At 38.5% G+C, this 16,774-nt stretch overlaps 1 protein-coding gene across 10 annotated transcripts in view; it reads right to left on the bottom strand.

The window, feature by feature from the left end:
- GTF2I (general transcription factor IIi) overlaps nt 1-16,774 on the bottom strand; it is a 70,165-nt gene that overhangs the window by 31,929 nt on the left and 21,462 nt on the right. For 5 of the 10 annotated variants that reach the window (XM_058037434.1, XM_058037430.1, XM_058037427.1 and 2 more), the window contains exons 11-21: nt 11,112-11,171; nt 10,018-10,080; nt 9,209-9,334; nt 8,151-8,213; nt 7,154-7,258; nt 5,587-5,649; nt 5,127-5,243; nt 3,489-3,551; nt 2,260-2,364; nt 1,883-1,945; nt 77-259 (exon numbers count right to left, since the gene is read on the bottom strand). In XM_058037434.1, the coding sequence (XP_057893417.1) occupies nt 77-259; nt 1,883-1,945; nt 2,260-2,364; nt 3,489-3,551; nt 5,127-5,243; nt 5,587-5,649; nt 7,154-7,258; nt 8,151-8,213; nt 9,209-9,334; nt 10,018-10,080; nt 11,112-11,171 (1,011 nt within the window). The remainder of the gene's footprint in view (nt 1-76; nt 260-1,882; nt 1,946-2,259; nt 2,365-3,488; nt 3,552-5,126; nt 5,244-5,586; nt 5,650-7,153; nt 7,259-8,150; nt 8,214-9,208; nt 9,335-10,017; nt 10,081-11,111; nt 11,172-16,774) is intronic. The other 5 variants (XM_058037428.1, XM_058037429.1, XM_058037431.1 and 2 more) reach the window with 5 other exon arrangements.

Here is a 16,774-nt window from a genome sequence, read left to right on the forward strand (position 1 = left end):
TGAAGGAAATTCCATCTTCTTGGCTTTCTAGGGTTAATACAATCATAAGTATGTTCATCTAGAATTTTTGTCTTACCAGAACTGAACTCTTCAGCTTTTCTCTCAGATTCGGAAGATTCATTGGCCAAATTTTTGCTCTTAAGTCTCTTATCAGGTGGCAAATTGTCTTCATCATCATCTTTAAGAAACAATAAAAAACCCCCTGTATTTTTGTCCACGGAATTTGCATGCAGAACGGGAACTGCCTTGAATTTCGAAACTAAAACAGAAATAAGGAATTGTGTTTATCAGGGCAGCAAATTTTACAAGACATTACATACATGAGCAACTTCAAAAAGCTCCTGTTCCTAACCTGTGAAGGAACAATTTGTTCCTCTAATAGCACATGTGTGTGCAAAGCACAACGGAGCAAAAAACAAAGCAAAAAACAAAGCTCCTGTACTTCATAGGGAAAATAACATTGTCTTCTGAAACTGGACTGGGCATTGCATGATCATAAAACAGCCATGCAGTAGCAAAAGGAATCACAATAAATTGTGCAGATAGGGACTGCCTTTCTTATCTAATTGGAAATAGTATCATTCCACTAGTAGATATCAAAAACACCTATGTTTTTTCTTGAAGGGCTGAAATGTTCTAAAACCACGTTTAAAACCAGTGTAAAACTAATGGGAACCAATGAAATTCACCAAACAGGTCAAATTTGCGTTAAACACGCATAAGTGCAGAAACAGGACAGCAAACCTAGCAATGTGTGAGAGAGCTGCTACTCAATCTGGCACTTCCCAATCCATCCCTATCTTCCCTAAGCTAATGAGCTTTTTAAACTGCCCAATTACCAATAACTCCAACCTCAGAGAGAACAAATGGCTAAACAATGAAAACTAATTTCACATGCAGAAAAACATGCACCCACATCACCAAGAGTATGGTTTATTTAGCAAGAATATTATCACATATTTATATATCTTGTACCAATTCAGTTCAGTTATATTCTGTCAGAGAAAACCTTTTCAGAGCACTCTCACTTTTGTGCTAAAGGCCTTTACATATAAGCAGAACTTAATGATTCTTCCCATATAAACCTTTCTGTTGAGATAATGGTGGAGTTATTTCCATGCTGCATTGTAAAACAATGAAAGTAATGCCAGAAGTGTCCACTTTCTCACAAATGCTCTGCCTACTTTCTAACTTGCTGATTTGGGTGCTCCTAATCTAATTCCCCAAGCAAGCAATGCAAAAGCCAATCTCAGCAGTGCTTTAAAGCAGCTCCAGGACACTCATTCACAAATACAAGAATCACAGAGCACCTCCTACCAACATCCCAGCATGAGAACTGCAGGGACACTGCTCAGCAGCTTTGGAGCCACTTGGATGGCAAAGGCAGCTGCTCACTGCAAAGGTTTGGATCTCACAGTTACCAACATTAGACAGACACCTTGAGGCTCTGCTTACACCACCTGCAACACTGCCTTTCTGCTCTGGTACCATTCTTCCCTGAAGCATTTGTTAACTACAAATGTTACATCTAACTGCAGTGTGGTTGAAAAGCAATGTGCTCTCCAGAACGAAGGAATGTTAGAACATCCTCACCATTTAATGAGTATTTTTCGTTACCAGTACTTGATGAAGTCACAAAAGATACAAATTGCTGTCAGGCATAATTTCAAAATGAGCCCACCAAGTCCAATCTGCTTCAGTATATTGTGATTTTCTAAAACTTGTCTACCAGATTCATTTAGCAAGCAGTGCACAATCCAATCTACACTCAACACCAGCACACAATTCCCCTGATTCACTGCCAATTATTGCAGGTTTTGGAAAACAGAATTTAGATAGAAATATGCCCAAAAAACTAAAATCAACGACCTGCACAACTGACCTTCAACAGTGACCTCAGCCTCAGGATTCTCAGTTATTTCTGACGTGTCATGTTGGGAGGAATCTGAAAGAGAAAGACAGGACTGCTGAATAGTGGACATGGAAAAGATTTTCAGCCAAACACTCCACGCCTCTGCATCTAAACCAACATTGTCAAAGAAACCTCTTGCATTCACAGCATGCAACAAAAATAGAAGCAAAGATATATTACCATGAGTTAATCTATGATCATGATTATACTCCTGCAAATCACCTACACAGAGACCAGGGCTCTTAAATGAAGGCTTGCAGTAAAATGTCTCACTCCTGCAGCACAAAATTACCCAAAACCTTTTCATAAAACAAAGCAGGGAAACTCATCTTGAATTTTTATCTTACCACAATTGAACTCTTCTTCTTTTCTTCTCTCAACATTGCCATCTTCATTAGACAAACTGCTGCTCCTCTGTCTCTTGTCAGGTGGTGGGAAGTCATCCTCATCATCTTTAAGAAACAATTAAATAAAACCCTGGGTTTTTGTCAGGGAAACTCGAGTGCAGCACTGGAACTGCCATGAATTTCTAAACTAAAACAGAATTAAGGACCTGTGCTTACCAGGGCACCAAATTTTGCAACAAATTACTTAACTGTGTAAATTCAGGCATCTCCTGTTCCTACCCGTGAAGGTATTTATTCCTTCAAAAAGGCCTGTGCAAAGCACAGGAGAGCAAAAAACAAAGGTACTTCTAAGGAAAGCCACCTTCCTGAGGAGATAGCTACTTTCCTAAGACAACAACATTGTCTTCTGAAATATGACTGAGCACTACATGATCATAAAACAGCCATGCAATAGTAAAAGGAATCACAGAATAAATTGTGCAGATAGGGACTACCTGTGTTATCTAAGTGGAAGTAATATTATACCAGTACTAGATCCCAAAAGACAGGACTTGTGTTTCGTCTTGAACAGCTCAAATGTTCTAAACCCACTTTCAAACCAGAGAAAAACCAATGGGAACAAATGAAATTCATCAAACAGGTCAAATCTGCCTTAAACACACACAAGTGGACAGACAGGAGAACTGCAGGGACACTGCTCAGCAGCTTTGGAGCCACTTGGATGACAAAGGGAGCTGCTCACTGCAAAGATTTGGATCTCACAGTTACCAATATTAGACAAACACATTGAGGCTCTGCTTACACCACCTGCAACACTGCCTATCTGTTCTGGTACCATTCTTCCCAAAAGCTTTTATTAACTACAAATGTTACATATAACCACAGTGTGTTTATAAATAAATGTGTTCTCCAGAATGAAAGAATGTTAGAACATCTTCTCTGTGCAATGAATAATTTTCATTACCAACACCTGAAAACTATGCAAAAGATACAAGTTGCTGTCAGGAGTCATTTCAAAACCAGCCCACCAAGTCAAATATGCTTCAGGATATTGTGGTTTTCTAAAACTTCTCCACCAATATCGTTTACCAAGCAGTTCACAGTCAAAATTACACTCAGCACCAACACACAATTCTCTTCATTCACTGCCAAGTATTGCAGGGTTTGGAAAACAGAATTTAGATAGAAATATGCCCAACCAACTGAAATCAATGACCTGAGGAACTGACCATCAAAAGTGACTTCAACCTCAGCATCCTCACTTTTTTCCGACAAGTCATGTTGGGAAGAATCTGAAAGACAAAGATAGGATTGTTAAATTATGGACATGGACAAGATTTTCAACCAAACACTCCATGCCTTTGCATCTAAATCAACATTGTGAAAGAAGCCCCTTGAACTCCCAGCATGCAATAAAAGTACAAGCAATGATATATTACCATGAGCCTTTGAGCAATTCCAGAGAAAGCCAAGGAGGTGAGGATTTCCCTTGCTAAACTGCTCATGTTACACTCCAGGGTTGCTGCTATGACTGAAGGGAATTCCATCATCTTGGCTTGTAGGCTAAATACAATCATAAGGATTTTTTCCTCTCTTACCCAGGATTACTGAAAATATAAACAAAGGCTGCCTTTCCCTACAGATTAGGGATTTTTTTTTACCATCTTTACAGACTCATGATTGCTGTGCTACCTTATGCTGTTCCATAACTGGCTGCAAGGCCAACAACCAAACATGGGAGGGAAATTCATGATCACAATGCTTTTGCTGGGGCAGAGTGCCCCAACAAGTCAAACAGAATTAGCCAATCAACACTCACTGTGAGAAAGAGCAATCTATACTTAACTGCACTACAGTTAAACAAAGTGAAACTACTTGTATCAGAAACTCATTTTCCTTAATCAGAAGAATTGCTGCTGAATTTCATGTAATGGTAACCCCTAACTATGGTGATATCTACCTTCTCAACAAAACTAATGCTATTTACAAGAAGGAGCACTGCTGCTAGCAAAACCTGCCCTGAAAAGCACACAGCTCAGGCTGGAGAGCCATGGGCTCAGTGCAAAGCCAGCAGGACATTGATATACTGTTCTCACCCTGCAAAACCACTAAACTTTGGGTGAGGAACACCTGAAAAATGCCTCTCATGACTTCAAATAATGATTACTACCATCACAATTTGCTTATAGCGAGCCCCAGAGTGGTGTGATTTGGGTGATTTAAAGTAAAGCAAAACAAAAATCAGAAAACTGAATCTGGTGGAAATATTTGAAAAGAGAGTGGTTGGAGAAGATTTACAATTCAAATTAGGCTACATCTTTCCAAATATTTCTGTGAAAAAAATATCCTAGGATGTTAATTTATCCCCACAAATACACTCCACATCTCAAATGCTCTAACTGTATTTCCACACTTGTTTCTGCATTGCCATCAGAACTCTGGTGACTGCCTTCAAAAATATAAAGTAAAAACCACATTCCTGACTGCACAGAACCCTATAACACATAAACCACTCCAAACCAAAGCTAACCACAGAATAAAGGAGGATGACAAAACATCCCAGGTGAAGCATCTTTAACCAGACTAAACTGAAGTGAATGTATGTTTTTCTGTGCAGAACCCAACAGAAGGGATAAGGAAAGAACACGTCCAGAAAATCTCAACTTCTTCTGCATCAATTTACATTGTCATGACAAATAACAAAAAACAACAGAGGTAAGCTATGATGATGATTATACTGCTGCAATTCATCTACACAGAGCCCAGGGCTCTAAAATGAAGGCTTGCACTAATGTGTTGCACTCCTGCAGGACAAAATTACCCAAAACTTTTTCGTAAAACAAAGCAGGGAGATAAAATCATCTTACTGCAGTTGAAATATTGTGCTTTTCTTCTCCTTTTGTTGGCAGTTTCCTTAGCCGACCTGGTGTTCCTCTTCCTCCTCTTTCTTCTGCTAGGGGGCAGGTACTCATCATCATCATCATCTAAAAAAGACAATTTTAAAAAAACGTGTTGTTTTTGTCCATGGAAATCAGGCATAGCTCTGGAACTGCCTTGAATTTCAAAACTTAAACAGAAATAAGGAACTGTGAGCACCAAGTTTTGCAGTAAATTTCTTACCCAAGTAACTTCAGAAAGCTCCTGTTCTTACCTGTTTTCTAATACTTCACCACCAGGCTCATTTACCAAGCAGTGCACAATTCCAAACTACACTCAACACCAGCACACAATCCTCTTCATTCACTGCCAAGTAGTGCAATATGTGGAAAACACATTCTGGATAGAAAAATGCCCAAAAAACTGTAATCAATGACCTGCAGAACTGACCTTGACTAGTGATTTCAGCCTCAGAATCCTCACTTGCTTCTGACGAGTCATCCTGGGAGGAATCTGAAAGAGAAAAACAGCACTGCTGAATGATGGACAAGATTTTTAACCAAACACTCCATGCAAAGATATTTTACCATGAGCCTTTGAGCAATTCCAGACAAAGGCAAGGAGGTGAGGATTACACTTGCTGAACTGCACATGCAGCAGAGCACAGCTGGAGCTATGACTGAAGGAAATTCCATCATCTTGGCTGTGTAGGGTTAATACAACCATAAAACACCTTCTATTACCCAGGATTACTGAAAATATAAACAAAGGCTGCCTGTCCCCACAGATCAGGGATTTTTTTACCATCTCTACACACTCATTGTTTCTGCACTATGATGATTTCCATAACTGGCTGCAAGGCCAACAATCAAACATGGGAGGGAAATTCATGAGCACAATGCTTTTGTTGGGGCAGAGTGCCCCAACAACACAAGCAGGATTAGCCAATCAACACTCAGTGTAAGAAAGAGCAATTTATACTTAACTGCATTACAGTTAAACAAAATGAAGCTAATTGTATCAGAAAATCTATCAAAATTAAGCAGCAGTGCATGAAGGAACAAATTTTAGTTATTCCAGGAGAGTAAAGCTGCACTTGTGCATTTTGAAGAGTATTTTCCTTTAGATCTCTGTAAGCTGGGGTATGGTATCACTTTGGGAGCAAGGCTGAAGGAATCTTTGCTTCCAAGTTTTCTCTTCACATGATGTGTGTGGTGTAGAGCAGAAATTCAGCTCTATCTACTGGGACACCTCAACTGCAGTATACTTGAACCATGTCAAATACATCATCCAGTTCATGGAAATCAGTATCATGTTTAGGTCAAATTCCAAGGCAGTGCTGGGTACATAACTAGCAAATGCAAAGTATTAGAAAAAGGAAGAATTAGGAGTTGTTTTACTAGACATGAACATAAAATAGGGTTGTAAAAAAGCTCTAACTGTATTTCCACATCAGTTCCTGTACTGTCATCAGAACTCTGGGGGCTGCCTTCAAAAATATAAAGTAAAAAACACATTCCTGATTGCACAGAACCTTATAAAGCAGACAGATTAATGTGCCCATAAGCCAAACCAAACCACAGAACAAAGGAGAGGTACAGGATCACAAAAAATCCCAGGTAAAGCATCTTTAACCAGACTAAACTGAAGGACATCTATGCATTTCTGTGGAAAATCCAACAGAAAGGATCAGGAAAGAACATAACCAGACAATCCCAACTTTCTATCCGTCTATTTACGTCATCATGTCAAAAACCAACAGAGGTAGCCTATGATGAATATTATACTGCTGCAATACATCTACATAGAGCCCATGGCTCTTAAATGAAATTCCAAAAATGCCCTTTATCTTTTAAGTTTTTATCTTCTATAATTCTCTCAAAAAGGTTCTAAACAATCAGTTAATGTTAATTTTTTTTTTTCAAGATACTGGGTTTTTTTTGGCAGCAAAAAATCACCCAAAACCTTTTGATAAAACAAAGTAGGGAAATAAAATAATCTTTAATTTTCATCTTACCAGAATCAGACTCTTCTGCATTTCTTTTCCTAGTACTGGCCCCTTCATTAGATGACTTGGTGCTCTTCTGCCTCTTGTCAGGTGGTGGATAGTCATCATCATCTTCTTAAAGAAACAAAAAAAGAAAAAAATGGTTTTTTACTTTTGTGCTAAAGGCCTTTACATAAGAGTAGAACTTCATGACTCCTCTCATATAAACCTTTCTGTCAAGGTAATGGTGGAGTTATTTCCATGCTGCATTGTAGAACAGTGAAAGTAATGCCTGAAGTGTCCACTCTGTCCCAAATGCTCTGCCTACTTTCTAAGTTGGTGATTGGGTGCTCCTAATCTAATTCCCCAAGCAAGCAATGCAAAAGCCAATCTCAGCAGTGCTTTAAAGCAGCTCCAGGACACTCATTCACAAATACAAGAAACATAGAGCACCTCCTACCAACATCCCAGCATGAGAACTGCAGGGACACTGCTCAGCAGCTTTGGAGTCACTTGGATGGCAAAGGGAGCTGCTCACTGCAAAGGTTGGGATCTCACAGTTACCAACATTAGACAGACACCTTAAGGCTCTGCTTACACCACCTACAACACTGCCTTTCTGCTCTGGTACCATTCTTCCCTGAAACATTTGTTAACTACAAATGTTACATGTAACTATAGTGTGGTTATAAAGCAATGTGTTCTCCAGAATGAAGGAATGATAAATCATCTTGTCCATTCAATGAATATTTTTCATTAACAACACCTGACAATTACTCCAAAGATACAAACTGCTGTCAGGCATCATTTGAAAACCAGCCCACCAAGTCCAATATGCTTCAGTATATTGTGGTTTTCTAAAACTTCTCTACCAGGCTCATTTACCAAGTAGAGCACAATCTAAACTCCACTCAACACCAGCACACACAATTGTCTTCCTTCAGTGCCAAGTAATGCAGGCTTTGGAAAACACATTTTGGACAGAAAAATATACAACCAACTGAAATTCAGGACCCGTGGTACTGACCTTCAATGGTGACCTCAACCTCAGGTTTCTCACTTATTTCTGACATGTCATGGTGGGAGGTCTCTGAAAGGGAAAAACAGGACAGCTGAATGATGGGCATGGACAAGATTTTCAACCAAACACTCCATGCCTCTGCATCTAAACCATCTATGTAAAACCCTATGAAACAAGGTCCTTGTTACCCTTGTAAAATCATGGCTCTGCCCTATTACTTTAACTATACAGAAAAGAACTATGGGAACATGACACAGCTGCACTGGAGGCAGAAAAACAAATTATATAACTATGACATGCTCACATCATGGTTTAGGGTGGTTGGTTGAATTATATCTGTTCTACTAAAATGGAATGTAACAGATAATAGACTACCTGCTTAAAAAGGGCCTATTTTTTGCAATAAACGACTCTCCTTTGCACCTGCCTGGGGACTCTGCATCACTGCTTCCTACCATTTATCCTCACAAAAAACATTCACATCTCACAGGTTATACCTGTATTTCCATATCTCTTCTTTCATTGCCATCAGAACTAGAGTGGCTGCCTTCCAATATATAAACACATTCCTGACTGCACAGAACTTAATAAAAGCAGAGAGATTAACGTGTCCATGACCCAAACTAAAGCAAACCACAGAACAGAGAGGTAAAGGATCACAAAAAATCCCAGGTGGAGCATCTTTAACCAGACTAAACTGAAGTGCATGCATGTGTTTCTGTGGAGAACCCAACAGGAGGGATCAGGAAAGAACACAACCAGAAAATCCCAACTTTCTGTGCGTCTATTTACGTCATCGTGTCAAATAACAAAAAACAACTGAGGTAGGTGATGATGATGATGATTATACAGCTGCAATACATCTACACAGAGCCCATGGTTCTTAAATGAAATTCCAAAAATGTTTATTTTTTAGCTTAATTCTGTCAAAAAGTTCTAAGTGATCAGTTGATGTGACAGCTATTTTTGTGATGATACTGAACTTTTTGTCACCACAGTATCACCCAAAACTTTTTCCAGAAAACACAGCAGGGAGACAAAATCATCTTTAATTTTCATCTTACCAAAACTGAATTGTTCTGCATTTCTTCTCCCAGTACTGGCACCTTCGGTAGCCGAACTGGGGCTCCTCAAACTCTCTTCAGGGGGCATGTACTCATCATCATTATCATCACCAACATCACCATCATCTTTAAGGAAGAAAAAAAAAAACCAAACTGGTTTTACATCCAGGGAAATTGTGTGCAGGACTGGAACTTCTCTGAATTTCAGAACACTAACAGAATTAAGGAACTGTGCTTACCAGGGCCCCAAATTTTGCAACAAATTATTTAACTGTGTAAATTCAGAAAGCTCCTGTTCCCACCTGTGAAGGAACAATTTGTTCCTTCAAAAGGGTCTGTGCAAAGCACAAGAGAGCAAAAAACAAAGCTGCTTCTGTACTTCATAAGGAAAACAACCTTGTCTTCTGAAACATGACTGGGCATTGCATGATTGTAAAAAACCCCATTGAAACAGCAAAAGGAATCACAAAATAAATTGTGCTGATAGGAACTACCTTTGTTATCTAACTGGAAGTAATATCATACCATATAGATTATACCATAGGTCCCAAAACACAGTACCAATGTTTTGTCTTGAAGAGTTCAAATGCTCTAAACCCACTTTCAAACCAGTGTAAAACCAATGGGAACCAATGAAATTCATCAAACAGGTCAAATCTGCCATCAGGTTCATTTACCAAGTAGTGCACAATTCAAACTCCACTCAACACCAGCACACAATTCTCTTCATTCAGTGCCAAGTAATGCAAAATGTGGAAAACACATTCTGGATATAAAAATGTCTGAAATCAATGATGTGGAGAACTGACCTTCGTTACCGAACTCAGCCTCAGAATCCTCACTTGTTTCTGATGAGTCAGGCTGGGAGGTTTCTGAAAGGGAAAAACAGGACTGCTGAATGGTGGACATGGACAAGATTCTCAACCAAACACTCCATGCCTTTGCATCTAAACTACATTGTGAAGGAAGCCCCTTGAACTCACAGAATGCAAAAAATACAGAAGCAAAGATATTTTACCATGAGCCTCTGAACAATTCCAGACAAAGGCCAGGAGGTGAGGATTACATTGCTAAACTGCACATGCTACACTGTAGGGTTGCTGCTATGACTGAAGGGAATTCCATCTTCTTGGCTTTGTAGGGTTAATACAATCATCAGTATTTCCCCCTCTCTTACCCAGGATTACTGAAAATATAAACAAAGGCTGCCTGTTCTCACAGATTAGGGATTTTTTTACCATCTCTACACACTCATTGTTTCTGCACTGTGATGATTTCCATAACAGGCTGCAAGGCCAACAATCAAACATGGGAGGGAAATTCATGAGCACAATGCTTTTCAACAGCACAAGCAGGATTAGCCAATCAACACTCAGTGTGAGAAGGAGCAATTTATACTTAACTGCACTACAGTTAAACAAAGCGAAGCTAATTGTATCAGAAATTCTTTTAAAATTAAGTAGCAGTGCATGAAGGAACATATTTTAATTATTCCAACAGAATAAAGCTGCACTTGTGCATCTTGAAGAGTATTTTCCTTTAGATCTCACTGTAAGTTGCACTTACAATTTATAATGCTGAGTTTTATTAAACTCTAGAAGTCATTATGAAACAGACTGAATTTCTTGAGAAACATACCAATTTACACAAACAATTTGTGCTTTAGAGTGATCAACCTGATGCTCCTCTTTAAATTTAGAAAAGGAAGAAATTAAGTTCCCATCTACATGTCTGTTTGCTTGGACAGCTGAAAATTAAAGCAACCATAATTTTCATTTCTATTCATGTTTAAGTTCCAATAGCCTCAGTTTTATGGCAAATCAAGTAGCAAAGCTGTGAAAAGCAAAATTCACACACAATTTCTAACACAGATGTGAGGAAAAAATACAAGTAAAATATCTACCTGGGTAAGTTTTTCCAGGAGCAATGTTTTCATCTATCTCTGGTGTTTTGGAAGGGCCTGCTTGAGAATACAGAGAATAGTTTTTAAGGGTGTCTCACAACAAACACATACTTCCAGCCCATACAGGAATTTGCCAAGAAACTTCTAATTTCCTATATTATATGCTCACTTCATACTTTCTGTAATGTTAAACTTTGGAAAGACTGTTATATATTAAATATTTATAAATCCTTACTTACTTGTTTCAACAGATTAAAAATGGGGTTAGTGGCAGCATTGTGCATTTCTTAGACTACTAAGCAGTCAAGAGATTCATGCTGAACAGCAGATTTCAACTAATAAACCTTTTTTTAAAAAAGAAATGTTGATGCTTCTGCCTTTCTTCAAGGACACTTTAATCAGCTAGATCTTTTCCCTGTTCATTAAAGTTTATATTCCTAAGGAGCATTCTTTGACCTCAACATTCCTATCTACATTTAATACATAAATTCACCGGGCTTAAAGTAATTTATGACACTCCAAGGCTGTTTACTTTTCATTACAACAGCTCTTTTGAAGACTACAGACTGGTTAAAAGAGACTGGTGCAGAAAGCAGCACAAAAACTACACTTAACCTATTATTAACACTCCTAAATGATTTGTGGTTTTTTAGTGTTTATTTATATATGTTTATTTGTGTTTATTTAGTGTTTATTAACACTAAATTAACACTCGTAAAACCCTACTGCTTACTGCTCTGGCTCTCCTGCAGCTGTGCTAGAAGGGTGAGATGCTTACAGCACAAACATCATCACACTGAGCAAGAGGCCATTCTGCACCACAGAAACAGCACAGGTATGGAAAACCTGCCCATGTGTGGCAAACAGGAGTAACTGGAACTGACTTGGACTAATTGTTCTGTGCAAATCCCATCATTTCTGTCTGCATTTGCAAAAGCAACCTTCAGAAGCTCATACAGGTGGCCAGAAATTCTAGCTGTTTAGAGATACGTTCATAAATGTATCAGCCACAGTATGAATAGTTCCACAAGAGAAAAGCTACTGTTAATTAATAAGGCAATGAAATATTCTAAACTCTATTGCATCTGCAAAGTGAGAAAGAAAATACAGAAAATACCGTTGTCACAATCAGACTTCATGAGTATTTCAGTCAATTGAAAATACATATACAGCATCAAATAAGTGACTATCTAAGTATTAAAGAAAACAATGGTAATTAGGTGGTTACAATAATTCTAATTTGAACAGTTCTGCCTTATTTGATTATTCAGATTTTAAGAGATTAAAAATGAACAGCATTTGTGACGAACCTATGCAAAGTTCTTTGCTTGAAACACATTTCTTTCGGCAAGTGCTGCTTAGATCTGCTCCTGCCACTTTTCTTTGCTGGGGGAAGGTGTTTCCCACCCTCCTTTTATTTTTTTAATCTGTTTACTTCAGAGGAGCTCCCTGATTTTGTCCAAAACACAGCTCCACAAACACTGATGTTGGCACAGCCTAGATCATAGTCCAAAGATGAGGAAAAACAGGGAGGAAAAGGAGCCAGAGACACTCATGGTCCTCCAGGCCTCAGCAGAAGGAATTCCCATACCAATAATGTGATCTGCAACTATTAGGGGCGAGTGGGAATAGAACACAACACCACAACACCCTGGGTGTGCTGAAAATGTCTCCATGGACTAAATTTGCTTTTATTTAAATCAGCATATTCAGCAGATGCACCCAGTCAGGTTTGTCATCTCCTAAGAACTCCTGTGAACATGCAATTACTATTACTCATAAGGCATTGACACAAAAAAATATGCATCCCACTACAACCAAATATCTCAAAATATGCACAGTTTTGCATTTATTCCTTAATTCAGAAATCCTGACAGGATTGTTTTACCCCTATATTCTGAAGTATTCTCTGTATTGCATTATCTTTGTGCCAATACATGCTGTGACAACAGTAAAAAAGGAAAACTAATATTCTTTCATGCATTTAAACTTGAAGAAACATTTCTCTGGTTAAAAAGATTAAATTAGTAGATTTACAGCTCTTGGGACTAAGCAGAGAGAACTCAGTCCTTTTATCTGTAATATTGATAAAAACTATAGTACATGTAGTAAAACCATGAGATTTTTTTTCAAAAGTGACAGAGATTATTTCATAAAACTTGAACATTTTTTCTATATTACAAAGCTTGAACAGAGGAAAAAAGCAGTATGAAAAAGCTGTTTCAGAAATTAAAACATGTCAAACAATAGATTCTGCTATCCTAATACAGTAAAGACTAGAAAATTAAATTTAAGAGTTCTACCACCAAGAGATATTAATAAAACCAGATACATTTCCACTTTACTGCATTAATGCACACAACAGGCAGAAACACACAGATATGACATAACCAAGGAAAGCAAAAATCAAGTACAGTGGTAACTAGATCAAAAGAAGCTCCATCCAGAAATAAAGATATGAAAAAAAAAAATCACAAAATAGAAAAATAAGAAAACTCAAGAAAGAAGAACTAAATTCTACCAGTGAAGGTGGGATGTAGGAGGAAGGATGGGCACAGAAGTGGGAAATGTAATTACTAAAATCACAGGACACCTTAGAAGTAAAATCTTTCAGTACGTTTATGTGTTGGAATCTGAACTTCAGATGTGTGGGCAGAGCTCAGAGCTCCACCTTGATCCAGGGAAAGCAGAGGTTATGCTCTCAGCTAAGAGCCAGCTCTTACACAGCACAGGCACTTGGGAACTCTCTAACACCCACACCAAACCTTAGTCTTTTATGAGCAGATAAATACAGGAGAGATCACTGCACCCAAAGCAAGTGCTTGGTCTAGGATTCAGCAGTGCAGTGGAGCCTTGTAAGAGATGGCTGTTGGCATAAACTGAAACTCCTGAAACGTCTGTTACAAACAGGTGATTTTTCACATTGCAACAAATCCATTAAAAACAAGAGTAGATGTCACTCCCTCAACAGTCACAGCTATTCTTTCTGTCTACACACCATTTACTTACACTGATTCCAAACCTCTCAGTCTCTGTTTCTAATGGATTATGGCCTAATGTCCTAACACTACACAGGCAAATCTGTGCCACTTAGCAGAGGAATGGATTTATCACCACAGGGATAAGCAATGCTCACTTTTCTGGCCTTTTTATAGGCTACCTATATAGTAGCAATGTGAACTAGATGGGATTCCCTTCAGGAAGCACAACACTGTGCTCACTATATATTCTGGAATTTCTTGGTTTAAGATAATACCTGCACAGTCAGTATTGCATGCCAGGCTAGCTTCACAGATTTAGCTCCATTAAAATACACATTATTAAAATACATCTCTAGTATTCTGAGAGATCACCAAAGGAGAAATGTTTTGTTGTTAGGGACATACTAACAGACATTCATTATTTTTAAGGTTTCAGAGTGAGAATAAATGCCAAGTTTACATTCACATTTTGGGCTTTTTCTTTGTAGAAGAAGAAATTTTCAATTTCATTTGGGTTTGGATGAATGTCCTGTATTTTAACTGTCTCAATAACACCGTCAAGAATTCCAAAATTGACAGCACTGTTCAGCTACATGGTGTTTAAAAAAAAAAAAAAAAAAGCTGTTAGGCAGTTTTTTTACTCACTTCTAGGTGTTTTAAAAACTGAACCAGACAATTCACAGGACAGACTGTTTACAGCCTTTTCCTTCTGCTTCCATTTTTCTCCGTTTTAACTTCAAGGCATCAGTGAAGACCTACATTCACAAAATTTACAGGATAACATGCCACTTTTACAAAGTGTTTGGTTTTAAGTCAGCAAATAATTCAGTTCTGTATAGGTTATGCCACCAAAAAACCCTGCTTTATCCTGTGATGATAAAGCACTGAGCACTCAGCATCCACCCAGCAGTGCCACACTTAAAAAGGTTTGTTTTTATATAGGACAAATGAGGTGTTCTCAAATCTGAAAATACATCTGACTCTTGAGAAATTATTATTTAATTTGTTAGTTGCTGGTAAAAATACTAAATTATATTTAAACCATTAAACCAAGAAACAGCATTCTCAGTTATGTATCTTTTCATAAGAGCCATAGTCACTGATACAGTAAGGCACATGCAGGAACACCAGCTAACATAGCTGGAATGCCCCAGGATGTATCACTTAGTCCTGATGATAAATACTCAGTCCTTTTCCTCATTTAGTCAATCATCAAAATCTGGACCTTTTTCCCAGAAGAGGTTGTCTTTGGTTCTCCCCCAAATTTAACACTGAAGTGACCCTCACATTTGTCCTGGACACTTGAAAAAAACATCCACTGCCATAGAGTTTGCACTAGTTTGAAAGCAAACCAGTGGGAGATTCCAAATCAGAACAACCATTTAACAGGAAAATTAAAATAAAAAGAGAAAACACTGGCTTAAACTGACAGAGTGAGAATACAAAGTGATATCCTATTGGTCAGGGTGGTGGTAGCAGTCCAATTAAATGGTGGCTGCAGATCTGTTGGAGTGATAGATGTGGTTCTGTTGAAGCAGTGGTCCTGTAGAGGGGCCTGGTCTTCCTCTGAAGGTCCAGTGGTGGTTATGTAACTCTTGTCCACTAGGAATTCAGTAGGTAAGGCTACCCATGGTGTTCCAAACCTCAGATTCTATCCAGGTAGGAATCCTTGGTTCCTCCCCCTGGGCAGAGCATCTCCCCATGGGATGATGGAATTTATCAGTCATGCAGAGAGACCTGATGGCCCATTAGCAGAGACAGACCCCAGAGTTATCAGGGGTGAGTCATGCAGGAGAGATAGGGAACACTGCCCCACCTGTTCTAACAGCTTATGAAGATGCTAACAGAATACATACTTTTGGTTACAGCTTACTTTGTAACTTAAGACAGTGCTAGAGCCCACTGACAGAAAACTGCCCCTTATTCTCTGTCAATACATCCACATGAAGTTTTAGATGACTGAGTCCCTATTTCTCAGTCATCTTATTGTGTACTGCTAAAACAATTCTAAATTTAGATGTTGCCATGAGTTTTCAGTATTAACTCATGGCAACATTTAAACCTTCAACTGAGATGAGAAGAACATCCACCTACAGATATAATTTTCCCTCTTTGATTAACACGAAGAGTTAGTGTGCCAGCCAGGCATACAGCACATTGATCAGCATTACAGATTTTGAGAGGAAGCACTTAGAGAAAAAATACAACCATTAAATTTTATCAGTGAATCACTTTCTCCAGGAAGCCCAAGCAGATTGCTGTTCCCTAATACTTAAGTTGTTTCTTCTCAGAAATGGATAAGCCTGGCTTTTGCTGTAGGCTATTTTTAGCAAAATTTATTACCTTATCTGTTTTCTTTATTTTGTAGCACATCTCTCCAAAGGCAATGCTGGGGCAGACTATGTTATTCCTCAGGAACACCCCTCAGAATAACCACTTTTTAAAGGTTCACTTCTTGTACAGCACCAGCACCCACACACAAACACCTATGTGCCTCCAGAATTTATAGCTCTACAGTCTGGACAACCTTTGGCTTGAATCTGAGTGATAGCTACACAGAGAATGAAGGGGAAGCTGCTTTACTTGTCTAGTCAGCATGACTTGACATGAAAATAAAAACATCTTTCAGCTCACAGCATCCCATCACTTCTACCAATATACTCAGTTCTGTCTTGTTTTAAA

Source organism: Melospiza georgiana, chromosome 19 (assembly GCF_028018845.1).
Source record: "Melospiza georgiana isolate bMelGeo1 chromosome 19, bMelGeo1.pri, whole genome shotgun sequence".
NCBI lineage: Eukaryota > Metazoa > Chordata > Aves > Passeriformes > Passerellidae > Melospiza > Melospiza georgiana.